Source organism: Leptonychotes weddellii, chromosome 10, assembly GCF_054177405.1.
Source record: "Leptonychotes weddellii isolate Sample4059 chromosome 10, ASM5417740v2, whole genome shotgun sequence".
Taxonomy (NCBI): Eukaryota; Metazoa; Chordata; class Mammalia; order Carnivora; family Phocidae; genus Leptonychotes; species Leptonychotes weddellii.
The window spans coordinates 26,880,906-26,895,938 of record NC_138378.1 but is presented as its reverse complement, the minus strand read 5'-3'; the positions used below and the strand labels follow the sequence as shown (position 1 = coordinate 26,895,938).

The 15,033-nt window shown below is 54.0% G+C and overlaps 2 protein-coding genes across 2 annotated transcripts; both read left to right on the top strand.

Annotated features, from left to right (window-relative positions):
- Positions 1 to 4,521: 4,521 nt before the first annotated feature.
- Positions 4,522 to 7,277, top strand: CENPB (centromere protein B). The gene has a single exon (XM_081833159.1). The coding sequence runs from the start codon at positions 4,620 to 4,622 to the stop codon at positions 6,444 to 6,446; it is 1,827 nt and encodes a 608-aa protein (XP_081689285.1). The 5' UTR covers positions 4,522 to 4,619; the 3' UTR covers positions 6,447 to 7,277.
- Positions 7,278 to 7,404: 127 nt separating this feature from the next.
- On the top strand, positions 7,405 to 13,352 carry SPEF1 (sperm flagellar and cilia associated 1). Its single transcript, XM_006751952.3, has 7 exons — positions 7,405 to 9,832; positions 11,057 to 11,168; positions 11,511 to 11,667; positions 11,861 to 11,900; positions 12,035 to 12,095; positions 12,294 to 12,417; positions 12,533 to 13,352. Exons 1-7 carry the CDS (start codon positions 9,724 to 9,726, stop codon positions 12,638 to 12,640), a joined length of 711 nt encoding a protein of 236 aa, XP_006752015.1. The 5' UTR covers positions 7,405 to 9,723; the 3' UTR covers positions 12,641 to 13,352.
- Positions 13,353 to 15,033: the final 1,681 nt, after the last annotated feature.

The window sequence follows — 15,033 nt, the reverse complement described above, 5'->3', positions numbered from 1 at the left end:
CCTGGGATCGAGTCCCGCATCGGGCTCCCTGCTAGGCGGGGAGCCTGCTTCTCCCTCTGCCGCTGCCTCTCTCTATCTCTCTCTCTGACTCTCATGAATAAATAAAAAATAATAATAATAAAAAAAATAAAAAAATTAAAATTAAAAAAAAAAGATGATGAAAGTACACACAGATGTATGTTCACTGAGTCACTGTTAATAGCAATGAAACACAGAAAGCAAGCTGGGTGTTCTTATAGGCGAGCAGCTAATGAGGTGACTCCTCTATAGTTTGTAATACCTGCAACTTTTAAAGAGAACAGGCATGGGGGCAGGTAGGGATGCTTGGTACCCAGCAGGAGCCCAATCAGTAATTGTTGGTATCTGAAAGATTACATATTGGGCTTTCAGAAAACGGTCTTTTGAAGAAAGGGTTCCTAGAGTAAAAGAAGTTTGAAATTCACTGATGGAAATAATTATTGACATGAAAAGATGTTCACATTATGCGCTACAAAGTATCATGCCAAGTGTGGTCCCATTAAAAACAATATGAACAGAAAAGTATCCCACAAGGATATTCTCTGAGTAGTGGAATCAAATGTTTCTATCCTCAAAATTTGGGGTATTTTGGGGGCGCTGGGGTGGCTCAGATGGTTGGGAGTCTGCCTTCAGCTCAGGTCATGATCTCCAGGTCCTGGGATCAAGCCCCACATCAAGCTCCTGGCTCAGCGGGGAGTCTGCTTTCCCTTTCCCTCTGCCTCTCCTCCTGCTTGTGTGCTCTCTCTCTCAAATGAATAAATAAGGGGTGCCTGGGTGGCTCAGTCGTTGGGTGTCTGCCTTCGGCTCAGGTCATGATCCCAGGGTCCTGGGATTGAGCCCCGCATCGGACTCCCTCCTCCGCGGGAGGCCTGTTTTCCCTCTCCCACTCCCCCTGCTTGTGTTCCCTCTCTCGCCGTGTCTCTCTATATCAAAGAAATAAATAAAATTTTTAAAAATGAATAAAATATTTTTAAAAATTGTCGGTATTTTAAAATATTTTCCAAAGAACAGGTATAATTTTTAAGTTAATTAAAAGACCATGACCTCGGGGCGCCTGGGTGGCTCAGATGGTTAAGCGTCTGCCTTCGGCTCAGGTCATGATCTCAGGGTCCTGGGATCGAGTCCCGCATCGGGCTCCCTGCTCCTTGGGAGACTGCTTCTCCCTCTGCCTCTCTCTCTCTCTCTGTCTCTCATGAATAAATGAATAAAATCTTAAAAAAAAAAAAAAGACCATGACCTCAATGTGGCAGTTCCTCAAACAATTAAACAAAGAGTTACCATATGACCCAGCAATTCCACTCCTAGGTATATAACCAAGTAAAATGAAAACGGATGTCCACACAAAAACTTGCAAACAAGTGTTTATAGCAGCATCATTCCTAATTGCCAAAACACAGAAATAATCCAAATGTCCATCAAATGACAAATGGATAAAAATGTCATATATCTATACAATAGAATATTATTCAGCTGTAAGAAAAGAATAAAGCATAGAGGCTTCATCGTGCATGAATGTAGAAAACATGATGCTAAGTGAAAGAAGCCAGTCATAAAAGACACAAATTATATGATTTCATTCATATGAAGTATTCAGAACAGGGAAATCTATAGACAGAAAGTAGATCAGTGGTTGCTTAGGGCTCAGGAAGGGGCAGGGAGTGAATAGGGACATAGTAGCTAAAGGGTATGGGATTTCTTTCTAAGGTGATAAAAATGTTCTAAAATTGACTGTGGTGATAGCTGCATGTGTCTATGAAATATATGCTAAATGGGTAAGTTGTATGATATGTGATATATGTCTCAATAAAGCTGTTAAAAATGAAAGCATGAATAGAATTATGGAGGACGGGGGAGAGATGAGGTATTTCTCTTGGGACTCTTGGCTCTAAGAACTCTGGAGATGTCCTCAAATAGCTGGACAACCTCTTTCCTGCTAACTGTATCCACCTCCATCAATAGGCCCACATTGTCTTCAACTTCCAGGCCCATCCTTGGTGCCACACAAAGGATACTGGTATGGCCATTTCCAGGACGAAAAAGAAGCCATACACGTGCTGATTACGCAGCCATTTCTAGACATCTGGTCTACCTGCTACCTGTAGCAGGGCATAGGGCCCATTTCCACTCCCTCTAAACTGAGCAATTCCCTTGCCAATCCATCTGGAACCCTGGGACCCCCCACTTCCCTCTATAAGCCCTATCCTTCCAATTCCCCACCTTAGGCAAGTCCAAAGTCCACCTTCTCTTCTCTTGGCCCAGGCTGTCCAAAGTTGACCATTAGGCCTAATATCCATTTCACTTACCTAATCATTATTTTTCATGTCCTTCAGTAAGTTTTCCATTCTCTTTTTCATTTTAAAGGACCTGTTGTACTTGCTTATTGAAAAAAACTTGGAAAATTCAGTGAAGTAGGAAAAATAAACCCACCCACATTACAATCACCCAAACACACATTGATTATAAGCCAGGATGGGTGAAGAGGCAGGTGGGACATATATGCACATGGATGAAATCACCAAAATGTCGACATGGTTTCCTGAAAATGTGTAGTAGGGAGTCTCAGACAGGTAGCCCTATACTCGCCTTTGCATAGGGACCATATACCCATTATGGACCAAGAACTGATCTGGCTCCTGAGGGAAAAGTCTCCCACGTTTTCTCCTAGACCTTGTGATTAGAAGAATATTTTTTTATGTCTCAGGAGTGGGAAAGTAAGACACAAAACCCAGAAGCACTAAAGGAAAAAAACTGACAGACCTGCCTACTTAAAGGTTACAAACTGGGGCACCTGGGTGGCTCAGCGTCTGCCTTTGGCTCAGATCATGATCCTGGGGTCCTGGGATCGAGCGCAGTGTGTCGGTCCCCGTGTGTCGGTTTTCCTGCTCAGCAGGGAGTCTGCTTCTCCCTCTCCCTCAGCCCCTCCCTGCGCTCATGCTCTCTCTCTCTCTCAAATAAATAAATAAAATCTTAAAAAAAAATAAAGGTTACAAACTTCTCATATCTAAGATTCCCTAGGCTAAATTAAAGGACAACTGGCAGACTGGAAAAGCATATTTGCAATATACTTAACAAAGATTTTGTGTTCAGAGCCTATGAAGAGCTCCTATAAGTCCACAGAAAGACAAATACAAGAGAAAAATGGGCAAAGAGTATGACTAGAAAAATCACAGGATTCAAATGGCCAATACACACTAACACAGCAGCGAGTTACACTTTCTTCCCTTGGCCTCCAGAAACACCATTCAGCTGTTTTTCATGAATTTCTTGTTAGTCCTTTCTGGAACCCTTAACTTTGGAGAGTCCAGGACCACTGTCCTTCGTCCTCTTTTCTTCTTTGTACACACCCACTCACTTGAAGCCTTATCCAGCCCCAGGTCCTCAGCGCATCCCTCTGGGTCACAGCCTTCCTCTTTGACTACACCTCACTCGAGGGATTTTTTAAAAACACCACAATGCATTTATTGTGTTAAGAATATGTCATTGTTATGTGTATGGTGGAGGAGGAGGTTTCAGGGATTCATGTGTATGTATACTAATATATTTATATACATGACATTATTTCTGTAGATGAAAACACAAACATTTATGCCCGTATGCATGGAAAAGCCCAGAAAGTGGCACACGGAGATATCAGTGTTTATCTATGGATTGTGGGATTACTATCAAATAGATGTAAAAGTGTAATGTTGCTTATAAAAATAATCTAAGTGTGTAACAATAGGCTACACAGATTAGTGTTCATCCATACTTGGAACAATATACAACCATTAAAAAGCATGTTGGCAATATTTTATCGATGTGGCAAAATTCTCATCGCTCGATGCCAGGTAAAACAGCAGGAGATGCCAGATACACAGTCTATACATCTGATGCCAGTTTTATGCAATAAATTTTTACACAGAAAACTGCTTGAGCCTAGAGAAAAGACTGGAAGGAAACGTATCAAAATGTTACCTGCGCATCTCTCCAGGTGCTGGGGTGAAAGGTGATTTTTAGTTTCCTGTATTTTTCAGTGTCCTCAAAGAGCGTGGACTATTTTTGCTGTAACAAAACAAAACCCACAAAGCACAGTTGTCGTTCTTTATACGCAGCAAATCGCTGCCCACCGGGCGCGGAGGCCGGGCACCGCGCCCCTGCCCGCCGGTCGCCCGGACGCCCGAGCGCCGCCGGGTCCAGCAGGCCGCAGCGCCCCCCCGCGGTCGGTCCCAGGCAGCGGGGAGGGGGGGTGGGTGGGCGCGGAGGGCGGGGAGGCGGCGCCGGGCGTCCCCGCGCTTCCCGCGAGATCCCGCTCCGCCCGCTCCGCCCCGCTCGCCGCGCTCCCTGCTCCCCGCGCCGCGGCACTTCCTGCCTTCCGCGCCCGCGCCGCCCGCCCTCGCCCGCGCCCGCCGCCTGCCGCCCGCCGCCCGGCGCCGCGCCCGCCGGCGCCCCCGAAGGTGCCCCCGGCCCGGCCGGGTCGCCGCCCCGCCCGCCGCCCCGCGAGCCGCTTTGTCTCGGGCGGGGCGCGCGGGAGAGGCCGCCAGGTGCCCCCCGCCGCGGGCCCGGGCCCCCCGCCCCGGGGCGACGGCGGTGGCGCCGGGCCCCGGGGCGGGGGGCGCGCCGGGATGGGCCCCAAGCGGCGGCAGCTGACGTTCCGGGAGAAGTCGCGGATCATCCAGGAGGTGGAGGAGAACCCGGACCTGCGCAAGGGCGAGATCGCGCGGCGCTTCAACATCCCGCCGTCCACGCTGAGCACCATCCTGAAGAACAAGCGCGCCATCCTGGCGTCGGAGCGCAAGTACGGTGTGGCCTCCACCTGCCGCAAGACCAACAAGCTGTCCCCCTATGACAAGCTCGAGGGGCTGCTCATCGCCTGGTTCCAGCAGATCCGCGCCGCTGGCCTACCCGTCAAGGGCATCATCCTCAAGGAGAAGGCGCTGCGTATAGCCGAGGAGCTGGGCATGGACGACTTCACCGCCTCCAACGGTTGGCTGGACCGCTTCCGCCGGCGCCACGGTGTGGTGTCCTGCAGCGGTGTGGCCCGCGCCCGGTCGCGCAGTGCTGCCCCCCGGGCCCCAGCGGCTCCCGCCAGCCCGCCGGCGGTGCCCTCGGAGGGCAGCGGCGGGGGTTCGACGGGCTGGCGCGCTCGGGAGGAGCAGCCGCCGTCGGTGGCCGAGGGCTACGCCTCCCAGGACGTGTTCAGCGCCATCGAGACCAGTCTGTGGTACGACTTCCTGCCCGACCAGGCTGCGGGGCTGTGCGGCAGCGATGGACGGGCACGCAGGGCCACCCAGCGCCTGAGTGTCCTGCTGTGCGCCAACGCAGACGGCAGCGAGAAGCTGCCCCCGCTCGTGGCCGGCAAGTCGGCCAAGCCCCGCGCAGGCCAAGCCGGCCTGCCCTGCGACTACACCGCCAACTCTAAGGGCGGTGTCACCACCCAGGCCCTGGCCAAGTACCTGAAGGCCCTGGACACTCGCATGGCCGCGGAGTCTCGCCGAGTCCTGCTGCTGGCGGGCCGCCTGGCTGCCCAGTCCCTGGATACCTCGGGCCTGCGGCATGTACAGCTGGCCTTCTTCCCGCCGGGCACCGTGCAGCCGCTGGAGCGGGGAGTGGTCCAGCAGGTGAAGGGCCACTACCGCCAGGCTATGCTCCTCAAGGCCATGGCCGCGCTAGAGGGCCAGGATCGCTCGGGGCTGCAGCTGGGGTTGATGGAGGCCCTGCACTTCGTGGCCGCCGCCTGGCAGGCAGTGGAGCCTTCGGACATCGCTGCCTGCTTCCGCGAGGCCGGCTTCGGCGGTGGCCCAGATGCCGCCATCACCACCGCCCTCAAGAGTGAGGGGGAGGAAGAGGAGGACGAGGACGAGGAGGAAGAAGAAGAGGAGGAAGAGGAGGAGGAGGGTGAAGGGGAGGAGGAGGAGGAGGAAGAAGAAGAAGGCGAGGAGGAGGAGGAAGGGGGGGAAGGAGAGGAGTTGGGGGAGGAAGAGGAGGTGGAAGAGGAGGGTGATGTTGATGACAGTGAGGAGGAGGAGGAGGAAGAGGAGGAAGAGAGCTCCTCTGAGGGGTTGGAGGCTGAGGACTGGGCCCAGGGGGTAGTGGAAGCTGGTGGCAGCTTCGGGGGCTACAGTGCCCAGGAGGAGGCCCAGTGCCCTACCCTCCATTTCCTGGAGGGCGAAGAGGACTCTGAGTCTGACAGTGAGGAAGAGGAGGAAGATGAGGAGGATGAAGATGATGAAGATGAGGAGGATGATGAGGAGGATGGTGACGAGGTGCCCGTGCCCAGCTTTGGGGAGGCCATGGCTTACTTCGCTATGGTCAAGAGGTACCTGACTTCCTTCCCCATTGACGACCGAGTGCAGAGCCACATCCTTCACTTGGAACACGATCTGGTCCACGTGACCAGGAAGAACCACGCCAGGCAGGCGGGAGTTCGGGGTCTTGGACATCAAAGCTGAGCCACTGGGCCTGGTCCTGCCCGACCCGGATGTGGCAGCACCAGCCCAGGGCAGAGGACTCTCCGGGCAGCCGCTGTGCATGGAGCCAAGAGTGGGGAGCTCCAGAGCCTTTAGTGATGTTCCTCGGGCCCTGTGACAGGCCCAGCCACCTCGGTAGGGCCCGGGGCTGGCGTCAGCCTCACTGCCTGCTTATTGCCTCTTTCTCAGAGTCCTCTTTCCTCCCCCTTTGCCCCTGGGCGTGGGGGACCAGGTGGGGAGGGTGGGGAGCTGTCCGGTGCTACCACACCGTGCCATCAGTGGACTCGGCCACAGGAGCAGCCAGGGATGGGCCCTGGAAGCTCCCGGCCGGAGAGTGCCTCTCCCCTCTGCCGTCCACACCAGGTCTTTGGTGGGGGGGACCCCAAAGCCATTCTGGGAAGGGCTCCAGAGGAAGGTCCAGCCTAGGCCCCCACAAGGCTGGCAGCCCCCTACCCCTGCCCCTGGGCCGCCTTGAGAAGCACAGTCTAACTCAGCGCAGGCTCCTGAGCCTGCCTCTGCCTGCTTCCCCATCTTCCCAGTCCCTTTCTCTGGCCCAGTCCAGGTTACTTTGGCCCTTGGTTTTCTTTCCAGATTGGAGGTTCCCAAGAGGCCCTCCAGGGGAGTGATAATGGGCACTTCCCTTGTGGGTAGCCGCAGGCCCCATGCCTCTCCTCCCTCTCTGGCAGGGCCCTATCCTGGGCAGGGGGCCTGGGGCTGGGCCCATAGTCCAGCCATCCAGCCACTCCTTTCCCAGTCTGAATTCAATAAATCCGTCCACCCCCCTTTTGTGGGGGTGAACGTTTTAACAGCCAAGGGTGCATCCTTCATGGTCTGGGCTTGCGTCTGTCTTGGGAACACGTCCTTCCCTGGTTCCCTTTGGTCCTTGTTCTGGTGGGACATGGAACCACGTGTTGAAGGGGTAGCCGCAGCTTTGGCCCTGACTGGGGCGAGGGGCCACCTCCATATCTAAATATTATCTAGGCTTGGGGAGGAAAGGGTCTTCAACGTACCTGCTTGGGTTTGAAGAAAGCCGGGTCTTGCACTGCTTTGGGGTTAGAAAGAAGCTTGGGGTCAGTTAGCTAGGAGAGGAGGGAGGGAGCCAACTCTCTCTGTTGGACCAAATTAAACTGGGAACTAGGCCTGTCGAGCCCATTAAAGAAGGTCCTTGCAGGAGTGGGGCCAGAGGACAGAGGAGGGGTGCTGGGGCAACTTCTGTGGTCCAGGTTGGAGTCTGGAGGGACATACAGGGCATCCCTTGGTTTACCTTTGATGCCTTAAGAGGGAGCCCTTTAGACCTTCCCGTGTTTGGCATCTCCAAGCCTGGTGGCTATCCTGGGGACAGTGGCAGGAGGAAGATAAAATTCCTGGGATAGACTGCACCTGCAAGAGGCTGGGGGCACCCCAGTCCAAAGGTGAAGACTGGTGTCTCTGCTGATCCTACCCCTTTTCTCCTTTCCCGGCCCAGCCCCTCCCTCATTGAGGCCCTCAGGCCCCAGCGGTTCCAGCCAGGGGAGGGCTTGGGCTTGAGGAGGCCGGGCAGCTCTGGGCCCCAAACCGGTTTTCCCACCTCCCCTGGGGCTGGCACATCGCCGCCGCTGTGGTTCCCTCCCCACCACTTCCTTTCAGTTCCTCTCTCCACCCTGGAATGTTAAGCGGGGGATGTCTAGGTCTTTTGTCCCTTGCCTGCCCTGGGTGTGGTCTCTTCTAGAAAGGCAAGGCCACTATGTATGACTTTAAAACAAGAAGGTAGGGTGACACTTCCACACTTGGCCTTCCACACTCCCGGCACTCAGATTTACCCTGTAGGCCTTGAAGACAGTGAAACTAAGGGATAGCAAAAAGGAGTTGGGATTCTCCTTACCGTCATCCCCCATCTCCATCTGAGCTGTAGAGGAGGAAACAAGAAAGTCTTAAGGAAGCTCAGCCTACCCCCGCCACCGCCCCCCGCCCCGCCTGCTCTGGAGTAAGGGGGGAGCAGTAGTCTTCTCCCTGTTCAACTCGGTCCCTCACCTCAAATACCAACAAGGCAAATCATTTCCATTTGTCTCCTCTTCTGCTGGAACTGAGGTCATCTCATTAATGATAGCACCAACTGATGTTAATAGGGCCCTTGCTGTGTGCCAAGTGCTGTGCTAAGCACTTCAGGTGCTCACAAATCCCCTATAAGGTAGGTAAAACCATGAGAAAACAGGCACAAAGAGGTCCAGTAATGTGCCCAAAGCCACATTGCTAGTCTTTGGTGGAAGCAAACTTCTCTGGCTGACCCTAGAAGTGCCTCTTTACTGCTACTCTGTGTCCCTTCACTAAGGAAGGACCCATATCCCTAACCCTTCTACAAGGAGTGCTCTTTTGAAATGGAACTGGCTACTGAAATCCATTTCTAACCCATGGAAGAATAGCTCTTTGGAGGGAGATGAGGGGTTGTGGAAGTGTCTACAGGAGCTCTCCAAGCTTTTACTCCCATACCCCCAGTCCCCATACAAATGCAGATCTGTAAATATGCTTCCCATTTTCCTCCCTACTACCCCATTGGGACAAATAGGCGAGAACCATTCCCACTTCACAAAGGAGGAAATAGGGTTAAGTAGTTAAATAACCTGCCCAAGGCACTAGCCTTGAGCCCTAGTATTCTCCCTGGGAATCTGGGTGACATACTAAATGCCCTACCAGGACACTGCTGGGAAGGGCAGTAGCAGTGAGGGCCCTAATAGCACAGAGCTCTGAGGAGGGACCTAGCAAGGTGGCACTGTCACACAGCCTATCACACAATCCAGGTGGGAAGCAGCTGATGATTAACAGTGGACGCCCAGATAAAGCTGACAAACACTGGGATGCTGCCTTCACTTGGGACTGATCTCTAAAGGATCCAGAAGGGGAATCCCAGCCCTGGGGAGGCTGGTGCAGGGATTCTGAGGGCCTGGTTGGCTTTGACAGGTTTCAGAGTGGGCCGGTGGCTAATCAGGTGGCGTTGGGCGCAGATACTGGGAAGACAAGGCCATCTAAACGCCTTTTCAAAGCTGGGGCCTGAGAGTAAGTAGAGAGAGAAAACTACAACTCCCAGAAACCCCTGCTCCCCGCCCCGCCAAGGATAGTTGCTATGGTTTCAGAAAACAATATGGCTGCTCCCAGCTGGGAGGAGAGTCTCTGGATGGGAGAGGCAGAGGCAGGTCTGGTCGCCCTCAGTGGCGAGAGAAGAGGCGCCTGAGGTTGGGGCTGGACGCTGCACGGCTGGAACGGCCTGGCCTTGCCGAGGGTGCCGATGGCGGGCAGCGTGGACGAGGAGGCGCTGCACCAGCTCTACCTGTGGGTAGACAACATCCCTCTGTCCCGACCCAAGCGAAATCTCTCCAGGGACTTCAGTGACGGAGGTGTGCACCTCAGTATGTGTGCGCTCCTGTGTGTCTGTCCCGTGTGTCCGTGTTTGTTGACACGTTCTGTCCTGTATGTACGTGTGTAAAGGGTCTGTATACATATGTCTCTTTGTGCTTCTGTGCGTTTGGGTATGTGTGTGTTGGGAGGTGTCTGACTATCTCTTAGAACTTCAGTTATGTGTGTGTGTGTGTTTCTATCTGTATCTGTGGGAATATGAGTATGTGTGTGTCCATATGTATGTCCCCTTGTTCTATCCATTATGCAGGTGTGGTGGTGTTGATGGTGTGTGTCTGAGTGTGTGAGTCTGTGACTCCCTCCTGAGACTTTAATGACTAAGATGTGTATCTGTGTATGTTTTTGTGCTTCTCTCTGTGTGTACTTGTTCATTGCTGTATTCTATATATCTGCCTTGTGGGAGTCTGAGCATGTGTATGTTCATACGTTTGTTGATATGTTCTGTCTTGTATGCATGTAGGGGGTCTTATGTGCATATGTGTTTCTTTGTGATTATTAGGTGTCTGTGTGTCTAAGGCTGTCTCCTGAGATTTTAATGGCAGAAATATGCGTCTCTGTATGGTACATTGTTGCCTATGTGACTTATTGTGCATGTGTGTGTTGGTGATTATCTCCTGGAACTTCAGTGATGGAAACATGTGTCTGTGTATGTGTTTGTGCATCTCTGTGTGTTGTATGTGTGTGTGCTATATGTGGGCCTGTGTATGTATGGGCATGTGTGTGTCCTGTGTGTCTACACACTTTGTCCTATGTGCATATCTGTAGGGGGATCTTATCACATGTGTCTGCTTGTGTGAATCTGTGACTCTTTCTCGGGACTTTGGTGTTGGAGTGTGTGCGTGCGTATCCGTGTAAATGACTAGGGTGGGCCCCCAGGCCCCTGATGAGCTCTCTTGGAGACTCATTCTCTACTAGAGGACCAGAGACCTTAGTTTTCATATGCCTGAGCTGATGGGGATGGGATGCCACTTCTCTGGGGTATGCTGGAGGCTGATCATTGATTTCTGATCTTGCTTTCTTGAATCCCTTTCCCTCTCCTCCACCACCCCTCCCTCCCTATCATCCTTTTCCTTTCCACATCACCTCTGTGCTTGGCCCCAACACTCTGCAACCCCTGATTCTTCCATCCCATGCACATCTTCTCCCTACTCCTTTTCCCTTACCCGCCCCACCCCCCCCGTCCATGTCTGTTCCCATTCCCTCAGTCCTGGTTGCAGAAGTCATCAAGTTTTACTTCCCCAAGATGGTGGAGATGCACAATTATGTCCCTGCCAACTCTCTCCAACAGAAGCTCAGCAATTGGGGTCACCTAAACAGGTAGCAGAATGCCTGGTGCACTACCGGAATCTCCATCCCCTACCCCAACCCTGGGATCCCAGGAAGGGCTGCCCCAGCACGACCCCCCCCCACCCCCCGCCCCACACTTCCTATGGTCTCCAAAGCCCGGGCTGGGATTCTGTTGGTGGCAGGGTAGGAAGGGACAGCGCAGTCAGAATCCGGTAACAAAATCAAGGGATTCTTTTAATGGGGAGGAGACAAGGAAACAGGACACCCCAGAATCGGGTTCATTCCCCCAGGGCTGCACCACTTCCTTCTCCTCCACGCCCCTCACTTCATACCCCCGAGACCCAGTCCGCCATCCCGGTGCCTATCTCCCAGGAAGGTGCTGAACAAACTGAACTTCTCGGTACCGGAGGATGTGATGCGCAAGATCGCGCAATGCGCGCCGGGCGTGGTGGAGTTAGTGCTCATTCCGCTGAGGCAGCGCCTGGAAGAGCGGCAGAGGCTCAGGAAGCAGCGCACCAGCTCCTTACAGGTGCCACCCCACTCAAGCTTCTCCCACTGCTTTGCGGGAGCTTCCCAGGCGGCAGGAAGCCCCGCCTTGCCGATAGATGTGGGGGAAGGGTGTCTGGCAAAGGGAGCCTGGCCTTGGGGACCAAGGAAGAGACATGGGGCCCTTTGGGGATGAGCGAGCCTGACCTCACAGTCAACCCTGGGGCTTCTTTCAGGAGCTGGCTCCCCAGGATGGCACTGGCTACATGGATGTGGGTAAAGTGGTCTTTACTTGTCTTCCCTCCCAGGAGCAGCTTTCCTTCTGTCCTACCTGTGGGGGAAGGGAGGGAGGGAGAAGGCAGGAAAATAGGACTCCAGCACGGCCAACCCCTTCACTTGCCTCCTCTCAGGTTTGTCCCAGAAGGCCCGAGGGGAAGGTGCCCCAGACCCCCAGGGAGGGGGGCAGCTCAGGTAGGGAAGCTGGGAGTTCCTATCTCCCCAGGCCTGGTGATCCCCCAATACAGGGCTGGCAGGTAAGGGTGGGGGCAGGCTGTTCCTGGGAAGCAGGAACGGGGGTTGGGGGGGAAGGGAAGGCCTGGCCGAGGGGCATTGGAAGGGTGAGCGTAGGGCCCCAGGTCCGGGCCTCCGCTAAGCTGCTTCCCACCCCAGGGGGGGCCGGCCGCCCGCGCCCCGGCCTCCGGGATATAGCCAGGCAGTGCAGGGCGACCCAAGCTTCGTCCTCCAGATCGCTGAAAAAGAGCAGGAGCTGTTGGCCTCGCAGGAGACCGTGCAGGTGAGGGTGACTGGGAAGGCGCGGGCGGTGGTGGGGCAGTGGGGGCTTAGGGCCTGCACGGGTGGGGACAGAGGGCAGCAGGCCGCTGACTTCGCCTCTGTGCCTCATGGCCCAGGTCCTGCAGATGAAGGTGAGGCGCTTGGAGCACTTGCTTCAGCTCAAGAACGTGCGCATCGACGACCTCTCCCGGCGGCTCCAGCAGGCAGAGCGTAAGCAGCGGTGAGCGGCTGCCCGGGCCGCGCGGGGACGCCCCAGTACCCGCCAGAGCCCAGACACCGCGACCGACGCACCCACCGACCTACTGACGGACGATTGAGCGGGCAGAGCCAGCAGCTCCAATGAGCCTCCTAGGGAGCCAGCGCGCCCTCCCTTGGGATGAGGGCGAATATGGGGGCAGGGGCAGTGAGGCAGGCGCCTTCAGAGCAGAGCCCCTGGACTGAGCCACCTCCTTCCACTCCACCCGGGTCAGGAGAATGGACCGCTTTCCAGAACCCAGAAGCCACGTGCAGAGACCTCGCATGTTCCCCAAAGCAGTGCCCAACACCAGGGACTCCGCCTTGGTGCTCCCTGCCCTGGGCCTTGGGGGGCGGTGCCCCGGCTCGGTCCACACCCCTAGAAACAGGTCCCAGCCCAGCTCTGAGGACCGCGGCATCTCCATCCAGCCTAGTTCTCTGTGCTCTGGGCCGTGGGGAAAGCTGCCCCAGGCAGCTGAGGGTGACCCTTGCCTTTCCTGGGAGCTCATCTGGGACCCAACTCGAGGATGGAGAACACAGCAGCTGGAGAAGAAGGGGTGAGGAATAGGTTCAGCCGGGAGTGGGGAAGACATGGGCTGTGTCTGTCCCAATCACCCTCCCCTCCTGTGGGGGGACCTTTGAGAATGCTTGGGAGATATGGGATCACACTGCCCCCATTAAAGAAGTTGTGCTATCTTTCCAGCAACTGCCTTCTCTCTCTGTCCAGATTTCTTGCCCCTCTTAATGCTGCACTCCCCCACCACCCCCCTTTTGAGTGAAAGAGCCTTGTAGGCCCAGAGTGGGTCTCACCTTGTGGGCACCTGGTCCCTGGGTGGCCACTGCCTGGTAGGTTGATGATATCACAGGGGTTAGATCTTGTGCACTAGAACAGCCTGACTTCTAACTCTGGCCTTAGACTGACCCCCAAACCCACCCTCACAGAATCTTCCAACACTGTCCAAACCCAACTCCAAACCTAGGCTTCACATTCTCCCCAAGTATAAACACACCCTCACCCTCACCCTCAACCCTGTCCATGGACTGACCCCCAAATCTGTCCTCTGTATGACTCCCAACCCCACTCACAGACTGTTCCCTAATTCTATGGACTGAAGCCAAGCTTGACTCTCAACCTGACCAAGACACTGGCCATGATGTGACCCTGATAATTTACTGGCTACTAGTAACATTCAGAGACCCCACAATTCTATTCCTACACATATATTCAGCATATACCTCGGGGAAACTTAAGCTCTTGTGTTCTGTATTCTGCCACACCTGTATAGCAATGTTCATAGTGACATTCTCTGTAATAGAAAATAATTGAAAATAACTTGTATTAGTGTCTATCATGTGTAAGAAATTACCACAAACTTAGTGGCTTTAAACAGCACACACTTATTATCTCATATATTCTGTGGATCAAGAGTCCAGGCATGGCCGAGCTGGGTCCTCTGCTTCAGAGTTTCTCCTAAGGCTGCAATCAAAGTGTTGGCTAGAGCTGTAGTTTCATCTGAAGTCTTGACTGGGGAAGGATTCACTTCCAAGTTCACTTGGTTGTTGACAGAGTTCAGTTCTTTGTGGACTGTTGGACCGAGGGTTTCATTTTCTTGTTGGTTGTTGGCTGGTGCTGCCCTCCTTTCCTTCCCATGTGGTCACATCCAGTAAGTATGCTAGCTTACTTCACCAAAGCCAGCAAAGGAGCGAGTTAACAGAGTCTGCTAGCAAGATGGCAGTTGCAATCTTTTTTTTTTTTTAAAGATTTTATTTATTTATTTGACAGAAAGAGACACAGTGAGAAAGGGAACACAAGCAGGGGGAGTGGGAGAAGGAGAAGCAGGCTTCCCGCTGAGCAGGGAGCCCGATGTGGGGCTCGATCCCAGGACCCTGGGATCATGACCTGAGCCGAAGGCAGACGCTTAACGACTGAGCCACCCAGGCGCCCCTGGCAGTTGCAATCTTATCTAATGTAATCACAGAAGTGACATCCATCACATTTGTTGTATCCTATTTATTAGAAGTAAGTCATGAGGGGGCGCCTGAGTGGCTCAGTCGTTGAGTGCCTGCCTTCAGCTCAGGTCATGATCCTAGGGTCCTGGGATCGAGCCCCGCATCAGGCTCCCTGCCCAGCGGGAGGCCTGCTTCTCCCTCTTCCTCTCCCACTCCCCTTGCTTGTGTTCCCTCTCTCGCTGTGTCTCTATCTGTCAAATAAATAAATAAAATCTTTATTAAAAAAAAAAGAAGTAAGTCATGAGGTCCAGCCCACATTCAAGCGGAGAGGTACATGTGGGTGTGAATACCAGGAGACAGGGATCATTGGGGGCCATTTTAGAAGCTGTCTACCACAGGGAGGAAAAAGCAATAAAAAGATAAAAGCTAGAAT